The sequence below is a fragment of the Peromyscus leucopus genome, chromosome 16_21, assembly GCF_004664715.2.
Source record: "Peromyscus leucopus breed LL Stock chromosome 16_21, UCI_PerLeu_2.1, whole genome shotgun sequence".
Taxonomy (NCBI): domain Eukaryota; kingdom Metazoa; phylum Chordata; class Mammalia; order Rodentia; family Cricetidae; genus Peromyscus; species Peromyscus leucopus.
In genome coordinates this window covers 30,641,341-30,661,672 of record NC_051084.1, presented here as the reverse complement: position 1 = coordinate 30,661,672, position 20,332 = coordinate 30,641,341, and the positions used below count along the sequence as shown (strand labels likewise).

At 39.0% G+C, this 20,332-nt stretch overlaps 1 protein-coding gene across 3 annotated transcripts in view; it reads left to right on the top strand.

The window, feature by feature from the left end:
- The window catches only part of Ctnna3 (catenin alpha 3), a 1,489,259-nt gene that overhangs the window by 1,175,718 nt on the left and 293,209 nt on the right, over nt 1-20,332 (top strand). For all 3 annotated transcript variants that reach the window (XM_037199948.1, XM_037199947.1, XM_028881063.2), the window contains exon 13: nt 11,544-11,695. In XM_037199948.1, the coding sequence (XP_037055843.1) occupies nt 11,544-11,695 (152 nt within the window). The remainder of the gene's footprint in view (nt 1-11,543; nt 11,696-20,332) is intronic.

Below are 20,332 nucleotides of genomic sequence, written 5' to 3'. Positions count from 1 at the left end.
CCTTGGAGTCCTCCTTCTTCTCTGGCTACTTCTTCTTTCCTCCTAGATTTTTCCTTCTATATGTTCTCTCTGCCTACTAGGCCCATCTATCCTTTTTCCTGCTTTGGTATTGGCCGTTCAGTTCTTTATTAGACCATCAGATGTTTTAGACAGGCAAAGTATCACAGCTTCACAGAGTTAACAAATACAACATAAACAAAAGTAACACATCTTAAAATAAGATTTCCCCAAAAAACCCTAACTGGCAAAATTGTTCCATGTTCATTTATTGTCTCAATGTTTCAACACACACACACACACACACACACACACACACACACACACACACACCTCTAGTGTTATCCTATTATATTAACTCTGCCATCTTGTCAGCCCAATGTTTTTGTTGACTTTTTGTCTTAACAGTAAGCCATCCATGTTTCTTCTTAACAGAGAGTTCATGGAAATCAAATAGTGGGGTCTATAGACATCTGTAGCAGGAATCTTAAAAGTTCTTATTAATAAAATCAAACCCAAGGCCAGTTATTGGGGTGAATACTGGAAGGTCAGAGAGACAGAAAAAGCCACAGCTATCTCACCTCACCAGTTCCTCAGCTGGTCCTGTTTCCTCAGACTGGAAGTCTCTGAGTCCTCATCCAGAATGAATCCCAGCTGAACTGTGCTGCTTCAAAGCCTGAAAGCTTAACCAGCCGAATGCTTAACCAGCCACATGCTTAACCAGCCAAATACTTCTAGTTTCTGGTCCTCATGCCTTATATACCTTTCTGCTTTCTACCATCACTCCCTAGGATTAAAGGCTTGCTTCCTGGGAATAAAGGCATGAGTCACCATGCCTGGCTGTTTCCAATGTGGCCTTGAACTCACAGAGATCCCAGATGGATTTCTGCCTCTGGAATGCTATCACTGCCTAACTAGTGTCTTTTCTGTTCTCTGACCCCAGATAAGTTTATTAAGGTACACAATATTTTGGGGAACACAATACCACCACATTTCCTCTCTTTTTGTCTAAAATTAAAGAAAGCTTATAACTAATACAAGAAAAACTATCCAATAAGTATATACAATATATACAGCCAAAAATTATATTAATGATGTCTAGTCCATTAACATTTGACAGATTCAGATAAAAACTCCATTTTATATATATTAACAATGTCCAGTCCAGCAACATCTGATAAACTCAGACCAAAAAATTTTCATTACTTATCTTATTTAAAACAAGTAGTTCCTTTTTAAAAGTAGATTCCATAATCTCCCTTTTTATCTTATTATATCCATATTCTTTCTTTTTCCTTTTCATAATACATTCAGTAGTCTACCTTTTGTCATTTTTATATCTTCCCCTTTTTCTTCAGTGTAGATTCAATGATCCACCTATTTATCCTATTATTACTTTATCTTTTTTCTCAAAGTAGATTCAATGATCTATCTCATATCTTATTCTCTTTTTCTTTTTTCTTTCTAGGGGTGAAGATATCTATAGGGAACCTTGAAAAGAAAATTTTTGGGTTAATTGTCAAGTCCTGTATCATTTGTCCAGTCTCTGCATAAAAGGAAAGTTCAGGGCTTGTTTCAAGTCCTTGTTCAAGTAGTCTGTCAGGCTGGATCATCTCAGCTAGCCATCTCAAAATTGTCCTAAGCAGTTTGTAGTCCAAAGCAGATCTTTCCGTGGTATTAATCAGCTTAATGGCTTTACCATAGTCCTTTTGAAGATTTCAAAGTTGCTGTTAGGTGTGGTCATGGTTCCATGCAGACTTTTTTTTTTTTTTTTTTTTTTTTTTGTGCCTCCTCTGTGGTTTGGAGCAATCACAGTCTGATAAATGTCTGTCTCTCGGAACCATGAACATTCTTCCCTAGAACAGAAAATCTTCACAACAATTTCTCCCCACCATTTGTCTTGCCAAACTTTTCCAAACTGACCTTTGCCGATGCTTTCTTGTAACACGATGGTCCTGGCAATTCTTCTCTGAACCAGCAGCAGTAAACCCTTCGTCCCAGGTAGCAGCATCACCGCAGTCACCAACACGATGAGAAGGAGCTGGCAACATGGAGCAGTAGCCACTGCTTCCATGGTCCCACCACTGTTTGTGGTTCAGTCAGGGCCAAAGCTTCTCCCAAGCCTCCTAGGCCTGCCTCAAACTCGGGATCCTACTGCCTCTGTCTCTTTCAGCAAATCCTACCGGCGTGTGCCACCACAACCGGCTGAGTGTAGTTTGGGCTGAGCTAGGGCTCACAAGGCCACAAACAGCTTTTTCATGAATTCGTAACACGAACGTTGGGCGCCAGATATACTGCCATGCACTCAACTTGTAGATTGATGGAGCACTGAATCCCACATTTAAAATAAATTTCTCTTTGAATTCAAAGGTATTATTTTCATCATTCTTTTCTCTTTCAGTGAGCAACTTTGTTCATGGAAATTCTAAGGTCAACATATTTTCATATTTTAGATATCATAGTTTCTCTTTTAAAGATGAAGCCTTTCCCTTCGTCCTCAGCAGTTTTGTTGATGTGTATCAGGGTGGATAGTCTCACTTCTGGTCAGCACAACACTGTGGCAATGGATATAGTCTCCTAGTTCTTGTGTCTGTGCTTAAATTCTAACTCCAGTATCTACTATTTTCCTGATGAAAATGTTAAGACGATTCTTTAAAGTTGCTGGGCACAAGAAAACATGTACATTTGGAGGCAGAAAAATTTTATTATTACTATTTTAAACTTTATTCCTTAAAAATATCAAGTAAAAAGGAATCACACACAGAAATTAGCTGGAAATGGAGAAAAATGTTAATTCACAAATATCTGAAGTATTAGCAGGTCCAGAAGATAGACTTGTCTAATATAATTGGAGACAGGCTTCAAGGTGTTGGTCATAGAGAGTTTTGTAGATGAATTTACATAATCATGATTTTAAATGATAAGCAGAAAATTAATATGTTATCACAGTTGGAAAGATAACTATTTTCATTCCCAACCATAGTCAACTGGGCATTGACCGCTGGAGTTTGAAGACTTGGTGCTGAATCTACTTATGTTCTCCCAAAGACTCTTGAGCCACATAGCAAAAGCTACTTTAATAGTATGGATTAGAATAAGTTCCATTTCCTGTTCTAGATTCTCCCCCCATGTTATCTGCCTCTGTTTCTCAAAATGTCTTTCTTTTAGAATTCTCTTCCTGATGCCAGTAGTTGAATCTTTGTCCCAATGAGCTACAAAATCTATACAAATGGAAAGTCTTTCCCCTTCTTTCCTTCCTTCCTTTCTTCCTTCCTTCCTTCCTTCCTTTCTTTTCCTTCTTTCTTTCTTTTTTATTTCTTTTCTTCTTTCTTTCCTTCTTTATTTCTCTCTCTCTCTCTCTCTCTCTCTCTCTCTCTCTCTCTCTCTCTCTCTCTCTCTCCTGTTTACTTTTCTTGATGAGAGAAACTAGGGAAATTAAGGATTGAGTCTGAACAAGACATATCGTGGCACACAAGTCTCAAGGGGAAAATGGAGTCTAAACTTAAGGACAAATAATATATAAAAGACCAAAGTAACCCACAATCTTCACAAGTAAAATTCTATCAAGTACTATAGATTTAAATAATGTCTAATCATAGAGAGGCTGCCAGAAGATGGATACATCAAGTATTAAGGGCATGGCACAGCTAAAATGCTTATCTACATAGACTGTGGCCAAGGAAGTGAATTCATAGATAACTTCTTCAAAAATATATACATATATTTGCCAAAAATATATGTACTTATTTATTTATTTATTTATTGCTTATTTAAATATGTGGGTGTGTGAGTATGTATGGAGAGAGGGCCAGAGATATGTGTGCGTGTGTGTGTGTGTGTGTGTGTGTGTGTGTGTGTGTGTGTGTGTAAGCCAGCAATGAATCTCAGATATTATTTGTAATGAGGCATCCACCCTGTTTATTCAGTGAGACAAGATCTCTCCCTGGGGCCTGCAGCTCCCTGAATAAGGCCAGCTGACTGGCCAAGCAAGTCTTTTGCATTCTCGAAACCTCTGCCTCCTCAGCTCTATGGTCACAGCCTGCTCAGTTCATGCTCAGTTCATCTGTGTGCTGGGATGGAACTTGGGTTCTCATGTTTGCAGAGCAAGTACTTTACTGACAGACATTTATACAGGCTAATCTCTGTATAAATGTGTTTACAGCTGCAGTAAATTGATAAACAATTGTATCAATGTGCAGTGGCATAGTACACACCAATAAGGATGAAAGGACACTATGCACAATGAGAGGCAAGTTCCACATATTCAAGTTTAATGAAACAAGATTCAAGAGTGTATACAATACGATTTGCTCTGTTAGATGAATAGACCAACTAATCCATTCTCCCATAAGGAAAATGTTTCTTTGCATTACAGTCAGTCACTGTGAAAAACAAAAAAACAAAAAACTTCACACTTTTAAAACAGCAAAGACTAGCCAGGTAGTGGTGGCCCACACCTTTAATCCCAGCACTGGGGAGGCAGAGTCAGGAGGATCTCTGTGAATTCAAGGCCAGCCTGGGCTACCAAGTGAGTCCCAGAAAAGGCGCAAAGCTACACAGAGAGACCCTGTCTTGAAAAAACAAAAATAAATGAATGAATAAATGAATGAATGAATAAATAAATAAATAAATAAATAAATAAATAAATAAATAAATAAAACAGCAGACAATTTTGTGCATTTTCTGGACATCAGAAATTCAGGGGAGACTTGGCTTAGGTTTGCTCCTAACATTTAGGGACGCTATCACCCTAGGCTACTGAAGGGTGGTACCCACTCTCCTTGCTGTTGCTTAAGTGTGTACATCCTTGTAAGCTGTTTCCTAGCAGGGCCAGTTCCTGGCGACTTTAGCCTCCCTGTTGGCTGTTTATAAGGTGGAGATAGTTTCAATAGCAGGTAATATTAAGGAAAGAGTGATTAAGATGAAAACTACAGCATCTTTTTAACCTGGTTAATAAACTAGTTCACACATATCACTTATGCTCTGTTTACTGGGCATGAAGATGTTATAACTCAGGGATGGAAAACTCAGGGTACCAAAGCGCCATTAGGGATCATGTTGAAGACTCATTATCACATCTCATGAAAAGTTAAATTTCTGTGCTCTGAGTAATCCTATGGTAAAGGAGTTGATGTTAATAATTAGAATTATTAATAATTAGAAAAATTAATAAACATTAGAAAATGTTAATTCAGAAAAAAAATTAGCTGGCAACCTACTAACCCAAAACCAACTGATATATTATGGAGAAAAACCATTAAGTATTCCTTGGCACAGGTCCCACTTTAAATATGTCCATCTTTTTTGAAGATTTATTTTGATTATGTATAGATATATGTATCTGTATGTGTGCATTTACATATAAGTGCAGGTGATGGTGGAGACCAGAAGTGGACTTTAGATCCCCTGAGGCCGGAATTATGTAAGGTTTTGAGCTGCCCAACATGGGTGCTGGGAACTGAACTCAGTCGTCTGCAAGAACATTTCATGTCCTAAATTGCTCAGCCATTGCTTTAGCTTCTACATATGTCAATTTTCAAATCATTTGAACAGTGATTGTGATTTAAACATAAAGTGATATATGGAAAATTTGAAATAGATAAATTTTTCTTATTCAGAGACATTTAGATACCCTAAAATAACTCAAATAATTATTAATATTTACAAGTAGCATAAACATGAAAAAATCTAAAAGTATAAACTGAGAAAATGAGTCACTTTCTATCACTAGAGGCACCCAAATATACTCAACCTATTAAGTAATCAAAGATTTATATGTAATAAGATATCTCTGTGAAGGACTAAGGGCATAATTATCAACTTCAGTAAGCCATGTCTTGGATTAAAGAGATGGCTTAAAGGTTAAAAGTACATACTGCTCTTGAAGAGGGCCAGAATGTGATTCTAACATCCACATCAGGCAACTCACAACTGCTTATGACTCTTGCTCCCAGGAGATCCAATGGATACCCATACTTACATGATTCTCTCTGTCTCTCTGTCTCTCTCTCTGTAAAAATCATAAAAATCTATGTCTAGAAGTCCTTTATTTATTTCTTAGTTATTGCACATGGTAGAGGCAGAATTTGTAAGAAGGATAGAAAAGCTGTTTTCATGAACTATGTGGTTTGTCCTAAGTGGTCCGAGTCAGTCAGAACTTGAGGACATAATCTCTGAAATGGGGCAAGGTCTTCCCCAGTCATGGAGTTGGATGTTTGGAGATTCCACATAGTTCTCTATTGCAGGGTCCATATTGGATCCATAAATATTACGCAAATATGAACTATAATATTAGTGCTGAAAAGAAGAAATGAAGGGAATGAAGTAATTCTAGAAGCCACTCTATGGTGAGTTGTACTTTCTGTCATAAATCACTTCCTCATCTGTGAAACAGAGCACCATAAAACAGTGACTTAGCTCTATGTTGTAGCAGGAATCTTAAAAGATCTTATTAATTAAATCAAACCTGAGGCCAGTTATTGGGGTGAACATTGGAAGATCAGAGAGACAGAACAAGCCACAGCTAACCTCACCTGGCCAACTTCTCAGCTAATCTTGTTTCCTCAGACTGGAAGCCTCTGTGTCCTCATATCCGAATGACTCTCAGCTGAACTGTGCGCTCAAAACCTAAAAGCTTAACCAGCCAAATGCTTCTAGTTTCTGGTCCTCACCCCTTATATACCTTTCTGCTTTCTGACATCACTTCCTGGGATTAAAGGAGTGTGACACATGCTTGGCTGTATCCTTGAACACATGGATTTCTGCCTCTGGAATGCTAGGATCAAAGGTGTGAGTGCCACCATTTTCTAGCCTTTGTATCTAGTAGCTGTTCTGTCTCTGACCCCAGATAAGTTTATTAGGGTACACAATATTTTGAGGAACACAACGCCACCATACTATGTGACTTTTTAAAGGCAGATTTCTCTATACATCAGTAATCTTCAAAGATAGCAGCACAGTTACAAATATTTTAATCTGAGTTTATCAGTGATTGACAACATGAATTGGTAACGTCATTCCTAAGCATCACTTATAATGAGTCTGGATTCTTTTCTGACCTATTTAATTAGTAATTATGTACCCTCACCTACTTTCAAATGCACATAATAAATTTAGCAAGGATTAAGAGGGATAAAATATTCGTGAGTTCCTACTGGAGAAAGGCTCAAGGCTTAGTAGACTTTGGCTCCACAGGTCTGTTAATCTCATTGTCAGGAAATTAACATTAATTTTCCCAGGAGCACCACAGTTTAGAAGTCTCAAGGACTTTACTTATTAAAAGGAGGCAGTGAAGATTTAGAGTTTAGAGAGCAAGCTCCAGTGTTTCCCTTCCCTGCCCTTCACTGATTGGCTGTATAACCTAAGTTTCCTCATCAGTTCAATCAGGGTAGTAATAGTTCCCAACTTCCGAAACTTCTGTGAGGATTGCATTAGACATGCATGTCACATGTTCCTCTGGGGCTATGTAAGAACTCAGTGAGGGCTGGGAGACATCTAGAACCCAAGAAAGGCACAGCACAATAGCCAGAGGTCCTGCGCTTCTTGGGGCAAAAGGGTAGGCAGAGATGGGGAAAATCCCTGGAAGCTCATGGGCCAGCTGCCTCAGTGCAGTAACCAGAAAAAGACAAGAGAGACACTGTTTCAAATAAGGTGGAAGATGAGGCCCAGAACCTGAGGCTGCCTTCTGACGTCCCCAGAGAGGTGTCTGCTCTCCCTCCCTCCCTTGCTCCTTCCCTTCTTCTTCCTCCCAAGGATTAATTTTTTTTTCTTTATTTTTCTTAAGAGCCCAAAAGAATAGGGCTGGAGAAATGACTCAGCAGTCAGGGCCACCTGTTGCTCTTGCAAAGGATTAGTTTGCTTTTCAGTACCCATATCCAGTGACTCATAAGCACCTATAAGCCTAGCTTCTGGGGTTCTGACACTACTCTTCTGGTACCTACACACACACACACACACACACACAAAATAAAATAAAATGAACCTCTAAATAAAAATGCAAACCCAACAAAAGTTATCAGTCATTCTATATATTCTGAACACAGTGAAGAAATAAAGCACAGATTTCCAAGAGCATTCTGAACTGGTTTAGAGTTTAGTGAATGAAGTAGACAAGAGTCTTTGTTTGAAGCAAGCCAAGTGTTGTCCCCACCTCGACATTTCTTGCATAAATCTATACCTCAAAGCTCAGAAGTTTATCTTACTTAGCATTTCAATGGACTAGAATGAATTTGTTTGACATGTACCTCTTTTTGATGAATGATCGATCGAGAAGCATATATTTGTTATATTCTGTGTGTGTGTGTGTGTGTGTGTGTGTGTGTGTGTGTGTGTGAAGGTTAAACGATAACTAGTGGTTGTCAATTCTTTGCTTCCACTATGTGGGTCCCAGGGGTCCAACTCAGGTCACCCAACTTGGCAGTAATCTCCCCATTGACTGAACCATCTTGCCAGACCTACATTTTCTCAAAACCCAGGTAGACTATGAACTCAAGACAGATTGGTCATATTCCTGAGTCTTCTTTAAGCAGTTAATCATAATATATTTACTTTGTGTTCTCTTGGAAGTATTAAGAGCAATAATTCCTAGTTCGATCCAAGCAACCACATGACTGGAGTCTAAGTGAAGCACAGGCACAGATGAGGTTTAAGGTAATGAAAGAGAAGCAACTCATTACACGCTAAGGAAGAAGTCACAATTCCCATCTGTACTTCCAGAATGGGAAGAGAGATGATGGGGACAGCTTTGCCACTAGAGAGATGCTAACAGATTGAAAGTGTCAATCAAGACCTAATGTGTTGCCTGCATGTTGGTAAAATAGTTTCGAGTAAGGAGGATTCTTCAACAGTCTGTAACAGCCTTTGAGAGCACAGCGTATACATCACTATGGGTTTAGGGTGAATAAAGAATGCTAATGGAGCTAGAAGCCATTCACTTACTTTGTTTATGGTAGTGACTTGGGTGGGTGGTTTGTGTTCACAACTAGAACCTGAAGGAGATGTGGAATAGCTGACCATATTTTTATTAAGAGTTCCTACCTCTCTCTACACTGCAAAATGAATAAATAAATAAATATTCACTCATTCAATATATTTGAATGTTTCTAGAAGCCTGCATAAATATATTTTGATGTACCTCTGAAATGAACAAAACCTAAATCACATTGAAATGCAAACTGAATAGTCAAAATTGTCCCTATACTTTTGCTTGGCTTTTATAGATTTTATTCATTCATTTCTTCAGCCACTCAACTCACCAAAATATTTATATACTACATACCAGATTAGGCAGCTAAGATACAAACAGGAGAAGGTTTCAAAAATTCATTGAACACTTAAGATCACAGTAATGGCATGACTCATTCATGAAACTATTGGCTGCTGATTTTGTGGCAAATCATCTTTTTCTTTAAAGAAGTGGTTTCATTAATAAGATTGATTATCCAAAGACAGAAACATAATATAAACAGTAACAGGACAATAGAATGGGCTCAAGTAGGAGATGGTGATGGCTAGAGACAGTAAGAGTACAATTTGTCAATGGATTTAGGATACCATTAGATGATAACATATATTGCACTTGATATTTGGATAGAGATAAGGAAGAGGAATAGGAAGTCAGAGAAAATACTTGGTTTATTATTCATTTACCTGTTTGCTTTCAGTGGGTGACTGGGCAGAAAATAGAATGTTGCTATGGTTTGATTATTACTGGACCCCTCTAAAACTTTGTTTAAATCTAATCCTCATTATGAGATAGTAAAAGGCAGATCCCAATGGAACCCTCAAGGGATCTATACTGTGTTCACAAACAGATTCATCCATTAATACTTTCATTAATGGATTTGGCTGCTAATGGGTTACCTCAAGAGTGTGTCTGACTATGTCTTTCCCACATGCTTTGGGTTGTAAGATCTGAGAAAACTCTGAAGGAAGATCCCAGACTCAAACAGTATGCAAGAGCAAAGAGCAAAGAGCTTTTATTTACCAGTGTATGTAGGGACCGTTCTACTGTACGAAATGGCGATGACCCCGAGAGGAACATGTAGGCTCCCTTTAAGCAGAGCTAGGGGAATTTTAGGAACAGTTAGGTCATCTCAAACATAATTGGTTAGGCAAGCAGCAGTTACATTAGTACACTTTTAACTGGCTGAGGTTTGATCTTTGGACAAACTTGGGTAAGTTTCAAGGTGGTTGCAGAAACTGTCCTGGAGACATTGTAGCGCTGACTCGGGCCTTGTTCATGCTATCCCTCATCCCTGAATTTAAGGGTGTTTGTTTAATAGCCCCTTGTTCAAGAGATTGAAACTTAGACCCAGCTTGTAAAATGGAGGAATTTTAGACCTCTCAGGTTCACCTCAAGACATTATAATCCAAAAGGTTTGCGGGGCGGTGGTGGAGCACACCTTTAATCCCAGCACTCGAGAGGCAGAAGCAGGAGGATCTCTGTGAGTTTGAGGACAGCCTGCCTGGTCTAAAGAGCAAGTTCCAGGACAGGCTCCAAAGCTCCAAAGCTACACAGAGAAACCTTGTCTTGAAAAAAACAAAAAACAAAACAAGCAAAAAAAAAAAAAAAAGGTGAAGCCCTTCAGGAGGTAGTCACAAATGATTTTGAACTACCTGATGTCAGTGTAAGAATCAAATTCAGGTCTACTACAGAAGAACATACTTGCTCCTAACTGCTGAGACATTTCTCTGGCCCCATTTAATTTATATTTGAAGTTAGAGAAGCTTTTTTTTATTACATACTTATTTTAATATCTTAACTTAAAAACAGCAGTCACCTATAGATTTACCCAAAACGATTCTTCCTTGTACATAGTCAGTGTTCTGCTGTTTCTGAGCTACTGTGCATAAGATGCTATCAATTTGATTATGGAGAGAATCTCACCCAAAGAACATTCATAACACTTCTAGTCTTCTTATAATAGAAAATTAGTTTCAATAACTAGATAGTCCTCTGTTTAGCACCTCCGAGGTCTTGTTAGTTTTTCAAGTTTTTAACTGCATTGACTTATGTGGGAGTGCGTGTGCACGCCGCAGCACACAGGTAGAGATCAGAAGACAATCTGTAGGAGGTGGTTGTCTTCTTCCACCTTGTAGATGCCAGGTATCAAATTCAGCTTGTCAGGACTGGCAGCAAGACGTTGGCATGCCGAGCTAAGTTGCCAGCCTGGTATTTTCTTTCTTTAAATATCTTTAACATCATTATTCCAACTATTTTTCACATCATATCAATTTTTCAATTTCTTGAGTTTCATATTCAATAGTTTTAGAAATGAGAAATGCTCTCAAGCTTATTCAAAAGAAGCATAACATGAAGAAAAAGAGAATATTTTATATTTCTATAACTATGCTTTTCATTGCCTTTGATTGCTTTTCCTTTCCAGAGGTTGAAATAACTCTGCCATAATGTGTGATTCTCTGTATTTAAAATATTAAAAACGTAGCAATGAGATACTCATTTAAGATACAATTCTGCATTTCCTGGAAAGCCTAGGAATCCAGAAATACAAAAGAGATAATCTCTTTATTATGTATTTTCATAGTGATTCCAGAGTTTGTGACACAAGTCAATGTTGCCTTGGATGCCTTAAGCAAGAACTCGCTGACTGTGCTTGATGATAATCAGTTTGTGGACATCTCCAAGAAGATCTACGACACAATCCATGATATCAGATGTTCAGTCATGATGATTCGGGTAAGCCCACTTGACCTGCTCTTGAGTTATTTCAGAATTCCTCACCATCTGGAATGTTTGGAAGGATACCAACAAATGTTTGCTTTCTTTGGTCTTATGTTAATTCTTAAATCCATCAGTACTTCAAAACTCAAATGTTTTTCCAAAGCCAGATCTAGTCTTATTTGACTTACATCTTTGGTTATAACCAAACCAAAAGAACAACAACAACAACAACAAAACTCAGAAATAAGATGATTGCTTTCACTAACAGGCAGCTTGCATAGTTCTCACTGCTAAAACAAGGTGTTTCTGTGGCCAAGTCCTCCCATCCTAGACCATAGATTCACACATCATTCTGCAAGAAATGTGACTTCAAACTGCTAGGAACAACAAACCCTTTAAACTTCCCGATCTGGGCATACTTTACTTGAGAAAAAAAATCACTTTCCAAAGAGTGTGACTGCATCATTGGGTCTAGATACTCTGCATATACAGAGACCAAAATTGTTTGTTTTAACTCAAATGTTAAAGTGTGTTTTTTAAAATGTTACTAAAGAAACAAAGTAAGTTCTTTGAAAAAATGCTTATATAAGGATAGGAGAGATGTCATGAAATAAGGAAGAGGTAGAAAGTGAGGTATGGATTTCTATTTTCGGTAGTGTAGGAGGAAGGGGCTTGAGAAAGTGAGGCCAGGGTGTTAAGGAAATCGTTACAGACTTATTATGAGGCACTATGGGTGTTGTTCCTGCTGTTGAACTCTTGATTTTCTGTAGAATACAGCTCAGAATAATTGCACCTGAGGTGAACAAAATCTTGAGATTTACCCAACCATTCATCCTCGATGAAATGCTACACTAAGGGCTATTTACCTGAGCCTCCTGCTCAAAGCCAATAAAGCACTTGGCATCCAATAAAAGGACCTTAGGCAGGGTGGTGGATGCCTGCAATAAGGTATGAGAAAAATTTGTGGGTATGAATACAGTTCACTGTGAAAGCTTCAGGAATTAGCCACTAGTTAAAAGGAAGTAGATATTATGAGGATATATAAATAATGTATGGAAAGTGTCTATGTATGGCACGAACATCATAGTCTGCACTGAGCAGTATATAAAATTGGAACGTTTGCCAACCTTGTGAAGACTCAGAAGACATGGGGAAGCCTAGCAGAACAAATGGAAGGACTGTAAGAGAAAGATTAAAGGTATGAAAGTACAGGATCCAGAACTTGTGGTTTGAGAAAAGATGAAAGTAAACCCAATGGTGAGTATCAGAAAGAGAGGGGGGGGGGGCGCTCCAGACATATATAGAGAGTTCCTAGTTACCATGGTTAGTCTTAGGAGTTTGTGCCTTTGCAATGTTTCAGCAGAAAGAATTCTTCTAATTTTGCAACATGACCTTTTCCCTGACATAGCAGTGTGTTTGTTCAGTGTGACATTCTCACGAAGTGTTGGACAGTCACACTGACAGTTGTCACTCCTCATAATGGGAAGAAGCACAGGCTCTACAGTGTGTCTATCCTTGAGGTTCAATAGCTTGGGTGAGTTACATGCAGTTTTTAATTTCACAGTATTTTCAGCTTAATGGTGCCTTTATGGGGACTCCATTGTAAACTGAGGAACATCTGTGGCAACGGGCGGCCCACAAGGTCTGGTTGTGTGATTGGAAGTGTGGCGCTATAGTACTACCATGTCCAAGGAAATTTTACCAAACATGACAGTGCCCTTGAAGCATTTTTTTTTCAACCTTACCTATTTGCAGTTTGGTGAAGCATAATGTATATGTGGGTCCAGGACACAAAAGCTAAATGTATAACAACCTACAAATGTCACAAAACGGTTTCATCATGATCAAGCACAACAAATCAACCATCCCTGTAAGCATGTCTGATAAGGTAAAACAGTTACTAATATGTAAACTCCATGATAGAGGATCAAAATTTTCTTGAAATCTGTCCAGGGATGGAAAAAAATAACAAACCTTATACCCTCTTTTAGTAGATGTTCCAGTATATAATTTTTTCTTCTTTTCAAAATTGCTTACATGTAGCAAATCGAATTACCTTGCTTTTATTTATCCATATTCTTCCCATACAGAGGTCCTTTGTGGGGCAGGAGAATACTTGGTTGTGATTATGAATAGCTTAGGAAGAAGTACTTTTTTCTATAGTCATTTATTTTTTCAAGGTGAATTTTTCTGTTTCTGTTAAGTTTTTCTCCTAGGACTATTTCAGTGTCTTATGTTCATCACCACTGTGTATTTAATTTTCAACTAACTCTTCCTTCCTTCCTTCCTTCCTTCCTTCCTTCCTTCCTTCCTTCCTTCCTTCCTTCCTTCCTCCCTCCCTCCCTCCCTCCTTCCTCCCTCCCTCCCTTAATCTCTCCCTCCCTTCCTTGCTCCTTTCCATCCTTCCTTTCTTCTTTTCTTTCACTTTTGTGTGTGTGTGAGAGGTTTATTTCAGCTTACAATTTCAGTAACAGTCCATCATTGAGGGAGGTCAGGGCACACACTCGAATGGGGCAGGAACCTGGAGGCAGATGGCTGATGCAGACAGAGGCCATGGAGGGGAGCTGCTTACTGGCTTGCTTGGCTTGGCTTGCTCAGCCTGCCGTCAGTGATTATCGCAAATAGATTCTAATCAAACCCCCTCCTATGTCAAATAAAGTGGGGTTATTCTTATGGGCAATTTCTACTGCTGTTTTACTTCTGCTGGCTTATTTTTCCCAATTTCAGCCCTAAGAACCATTGGATTAAGGACAAATTTTACTATTTTTCTGGGTCCAAAATTCTAATTCAATTAGACTCCTTTATTTTTCTAAATGGCCACTTATGCAATGTGTTTGGTTGCTTTCCAAGTTGGTTCTTTACCACACCACTTCATCACCAATTGGAAATATGAAATATTGCACTGTATTTCTTTCATGTAAATTATTAATAAAAATACCTAACTATTGACTGTTTTCTCCAAGGATCCAGTCACCCCTTGTTTGTTTTCCTCTGCACAACCAATTGTTTAAAATAGTTTAGTATGAAAATTGCAATGTCTTCCAAGTTCTTTGAGTTTTGACATCTCTGTTAACCCTTCCTCCTCCTAATTGCTAGGCTCTCCCACTCATTTTTCTAACCTCTACTTCTCGGAGAACCTCCATCTTCCTGGATGTTCCAATTTGTCCACCTTCTCTTCTGCAGAGAAAACTCCTTCTGTTTATGGATTTCCAAACATTATATTCTTACCCTGGTGTTTTGATAATTAGTTTCCTTGGTGACTCAGACCTACACGTTTGTGGGGATGTTGTTCTCACATTCCAGGGCATTCTGGACCATTTGATCGACAGGTAAAATGAAGCTTTAGTATATTATTTATCCTATATTTTATAATGCAGCTCTTGAGATTGAGCCGATGTTAAAATCCATCCCTTTCATTCCTTCACCTGTTTCTTTTTAAAATTTGTATTACATAGTTACATTTCCAAGAGTCTTGGGATTGCAAATTAGAGTTCATGAAACAATGTGAAAGTAAGTTGAATGTTCCATCAATTTGGAAGAATGTACAAATGTATATGTATGTGATAACCTTGGACTCTATGACTCCTTCTCTTTCGCACATGTCCAGTAAGGTCTGCCATTTCCGTGCACACTGTCATTCTTGGGCCTGCAGGTACTTCTTGATTCCTGTGGTCTGTCACATCTACCCACTGTGCTCTGTCACTTCAACCTACTTCTACCCACTGTGTTCCTTTCCACAGTGCCGGCACTAATGACACCAGTTCCCTGTCAACCCCAGGGAACGCGTTTTCCCCACAGGAGTCCCTGCTGTCAGATGTGAGCTTCCTCAGGCTCTGTAGCTCCTTTTGTTGATGACTGTAGTGAATCTTTCCAGTCGCCATTTGGGATTTATTAAGCGCACTGAGAATGAACACCTTTTCATTTCTCACCGCTAAACAGATGTCCTGAAGTCACTTAGTCACTCTGCTCCTCATTCCAGGGGCATCTGGCCAGGGATTCCCAGTTGAAACATGGCCCTTTGGGGAGATGTCATAACCACTTTCCAGTGTCAGGATCATTTAAAAAGGAACCAGTTAGCAGGAGGCCTCCTAAGGGAACTCAATAAAAGACATGTATAAAAGTAACTTTAGATTTTTATGTAAATTTAAGTCAAACCTTGGTGGGAAGAGTTTTGTAGTAAGTTCCTTGCTGTTATCTTTAAAAACAAAGAATATAATGTTAGGAGACCCAGAAACTCCTGCTGGCATCGGCCAGCCAGAACAGAGGTCTCCTGCTCTGAGTATATTTAATGGCCTTCCTTGTGTGTCTTTTGAAATGACTTCTGTCTATGGGAACAGAGGTGGCTGGAGTAAGACTATCCATTGAGAAACACGGTGGCTAGGACACAGACGCAGAGCCCCTGGTGACGGCAGCTCATGCCGGGAGAAAGATGTTCAACTTGAAGTGTTTCAGGGAAATGGTTTCTCTGCCATCAGTGGAAGCCACTGGACGAGTGGGCAGCCCTTGGTCCAGAAGGGCTTTGATGCTGATGAGAGTTCAGAACTCAGAGCTCTATAGCAGCATGGGAAACAACTCAACTTTGTTGAATCTGAGGAGCCAAGTTTTTTTTTTTCTTTGAAGCATGTTATGTTCAGGATAGACGACTATGTGGATTGAAGAATAAAATGGGGAAGATGACTAATTGTGGATCTTTCACAGATTGTGTGTGTGTGTGTGTGTGTGTGTGTGTGTGCGCGCGCGCTCACATGCTCATGCATGTTCACATATGGTGTGTGTGTGCATGTATGTCTATGTATGGTATGTCTGTGTGTGTGCACGCATGTATACTATGTATGTTCACATATGGTGTGTGTGTGTGTGCATGTATGTTCACATATGGCGTGTGTTGTGTGTGTGCACATGTGCATGCTCACACATTTGCATATGTTCTCACGTGTGCATATGGAGGCCAATGGTCATCTTCAGTTATCTTTCTTTATTCTCTACTACTTACCTGAGTCAAGGTCTCCCACTGACCTGCAGATTACTCAGATAGACTGACCAGTAAGCCACTGACATCTGCCTTCCTCTGCCCCTTTGCACCCATAATGAAGTGATAGGCATGCTCTCCTAAGACTGGATTTTTATTTGGGTTCTGAGATTTGAGCTGAGGACCTTGTGCTTGCTTGAACAGTAGGGCTATCTCTCACGGAACCATCTCCTCAGCTCTCTTTCAAGGATTTTTTTTTTCTTTCTTTGGATAAATTTTTGTTTAAGATAAAATCAGGTAAGTTTTTAGTTCTTTGTCCTAGGAACCCTCCAGAGGTGCTCATCTTATTTTAAATATGAGGCTTGTCTGTATGGCTACATTTTAAAAGTAACTCCCGCGAGCTGAAAAACATCCTAATGAAGAAACTGGAGAAACAGTTTATAAGTGATGGTTTTCAGGCTATTGAATAGATAAGTAGGGGGAGAGAGAAAGAGAATTTTGTGTTTTAATTTCTGTAAAATAAGAGCTAGAGTTGGAGAAAAGGAAGTATTCTAGAATGTGACAGCTTAAGGCCTAGGAGTGGTGTGGCGCTTCAGGTCACACACTGAAGAAGTCACAGGAGGGGACTTAGAGTCATTAGGCACTGGCTTCAGGTTTTCTTTTACCACAGGAGAAGAAAATAACTCTCTGTTTTCTCACACCGCAGGAGTCTTTAGGCTGCCCTGATTTGCCCTCCTTCATGGGCCAGTTATAAACACAGAAACCCAGGAAGCACTCTTCTGGACAATTGGTTGAAGAACACTTCTCCTAATGTGTTCCCTGTTCCCTGGGGACAGACACACTGGCCCACTCTCCAGTCCTTCCTTCAATTTGTCAGAGCGCTGGCCTGCCTGGCCTGTTGCAACTTATAGTGCCCTGTCGCTGTGTCTTAGCAAAGGGGGCTCTTCAGGCCTCTGCCTTTGTCATCGTGTCTTTACCTGACATCTTACAAAGATCTCATGTAGAGCCATCAAGAAAATTAGCATCCGCTATGTTGGCCCCTCTCTCTCATTCAAGTCAATGTCTGCATTGTTTTCATCATACCTTTGTACATGCTTAATTATCTGCCCACTGTGTTTCTGCCTATGCAGTAATGTATGTGATCTAGAAGAAGGAATTTCTTTTTGCATAATTATAAATAGAAATCAATGATTATTACAATTAAGTGGTTGACTTCGTTTCTAAATTCGGTACTTGTTTGATATGTTATAACTGAACTGCAGGGAACTTTTGGGGCAAGCATATAATGATGCCACTTGGATATATTTTAATTATAAAGATACTGAGCTATCAGGAACTAACTTGATATATGTTTTCCCAAAGAATTGGAATGTGCTAGCTCTTTGAGGTAAGCTATATTTGTTTTATATTCCATGGGTTTTATATTTTATAGTCATTAACATGATCATGAATATATAATGGTTCTATGTTAGTGCTCTTTATCATACTTGGAATTTCAATGAAGTTGAATCTATGAAGTTGTTTTGATTTTTTAAAAGTACAGTATTTTTGCATGTCTACATTATATTTTGATCATACTTACTTCCTTTCTTCCTCCTAACTGCTCTTATATTCAACCCTACCTCATTCCCTTCTACCAACTTCATGTCCTTTTGTTTTGAGCTCACTGAGTCCTATTTATGCTACTCATACCTTCATAACTATGGGGCCTCAACTGCAGCATGGTAAACCCACTAGGACCCTCATCCTTAAAAAGACACCAACTCTCCCTCCTCTAGAAGTTGTCAGTTATCTATAGAGCAGCTCTCAGATCTCATCAGAGACATTTCTTTCTGCAGTAGATGGCAGTTAACTAAGAAACACCACCTGGTCAAAGTGCAGAGAGTAAGTGTTTGGTGTGTTTGTTTGTTTAATAATGACCGTTTTAGGAAACCCTGAAAAGAACTTTTTCTGTAATTATTTTTCAAAACGTTTTGTGTGTGTTTGTGTGTGTGTGTGTGTGTGTGTGTGTGTGTGTGTGTGTGTGCACATCTATGCTGAAACACAGGTTTGTATGTGTAAATGCAGATGTGTGTTTGCCAAAAAATGTTTGTGAAGGTCAGAGGGCAACCTTGGATATTAAGTCTCCACTCTTGTTCAGGGCAGGTAAGACAACACCTGGCTTTACAAGGATTGGGGGGGAATTTAACAACATTCAGGTCTCCCTGTTTCCTCAACAAGCACTTTCCCCATTGAACAACTCCCCAGCCCATGACAGGACTCTTGACTGTGATGTTGTGGAAAAAAAGATCCTTCAGGATGCCGCTTAGAGCTTGACAAAGTGCAGGTTATTAACATTTACCCCCCATTATCAGTCCTTTGGTGTAACAAGCTCTGAAAAGTCACAAAACGTTTGCAGATTTAGTGATTAAAATGGATTTTATACTGTCTTATATTGCAGTGTTTCAGAGTGAAATCAGAAATTTAATTAAAGTCATAAAATATAAAAATATACCATAGCAAAAATAATGTCTAACTTTAAAAGTGGCCGTAAACTATATTTTAACCACTACACAGTGGTCTGTTCACTAAAATATGTAAAAGTTAAAATAGTCAGGGATTCTTACTTATGTTCTATCATCACTAAGTCAATAGTTTGAGAATAAATTCAGCATGCCTATTTATCAAAAATTTGTATAGACAATAATTTATGGCGGTGGATAATTCATCATAATATTTAAAAAATGAGGTTCAAAGGGTGCGGGAGAAGAGAGATATAGTGATTAGGTAGACGACCAAGAGTCCCTTTCAATATATTTACTGTTTCAATTCAATGAAGATAGGAATTTTAATCAAATACTAATCATAGTGTTTATGCCTCACTAAATATATTGATCAAGCTTAATTTGTGAGGATTAATCTTCCTTAGCATAAAGGAATTTCTCCAGAAGGGACTCTAGAAGAGTGATGGAGATAATAATGCTAATAATGATGATAATAATAGAAAACACTAAGGCTTGCATTTGGAATGATATTTCTGTACTTGCAGTGAGCTGAAACCAAGCACATGCCCAAAGCATTTCTAAGTGCCTCACTGTCTCTGAGGACATGTAGGAAATCAGCCTGGCAGTCACGCATGCTCATCATTGGAGCAGCCAGCATGAAGGAACAGAAGCATTGTCTCCCCAGCTTCAAAGGCTCCTGGAGTCTATTCCAGAGTATAACATGCTCCCGGTTGCAGAGGATTTGAATGCTCAATTGACAGAAGAAACTGCTAATCAAAATGCCAGTGGGAAATGTAAATGCAAAGAGATAGGAGCTCACCAATTAATACACAGAGATCATTTTCTCCTTCAGAGGCCTGTTTCTGTGTTGCATCAGAGGCTTTAGACATCAGCCAGAGAGGCAGGAGATGGTTGCTCTGGTTTAAGCACCCTCAGAAGACCTCAAGCCTGGTTTCAGGTTCATAGTGGCTGTGGGGTCCTCAGGCTCTCCTTTAAATACTGTGGCATCATGCTGGGTTACAAAGACAAGACTCACTCACACTTGTTTTTCTTATTTCAGGCATTTTAGGGGACCTTCTGGCTCTTCCCTGCTCTCCCCCTTTTCTGTCACTCTATTGTCCCTTGTGGTGGCGTGAAAGAGAAATGTCCTGAATAGGCTCAATCAAATATTTGCACACTTAGTTCCTGTTGGTGCTTTTT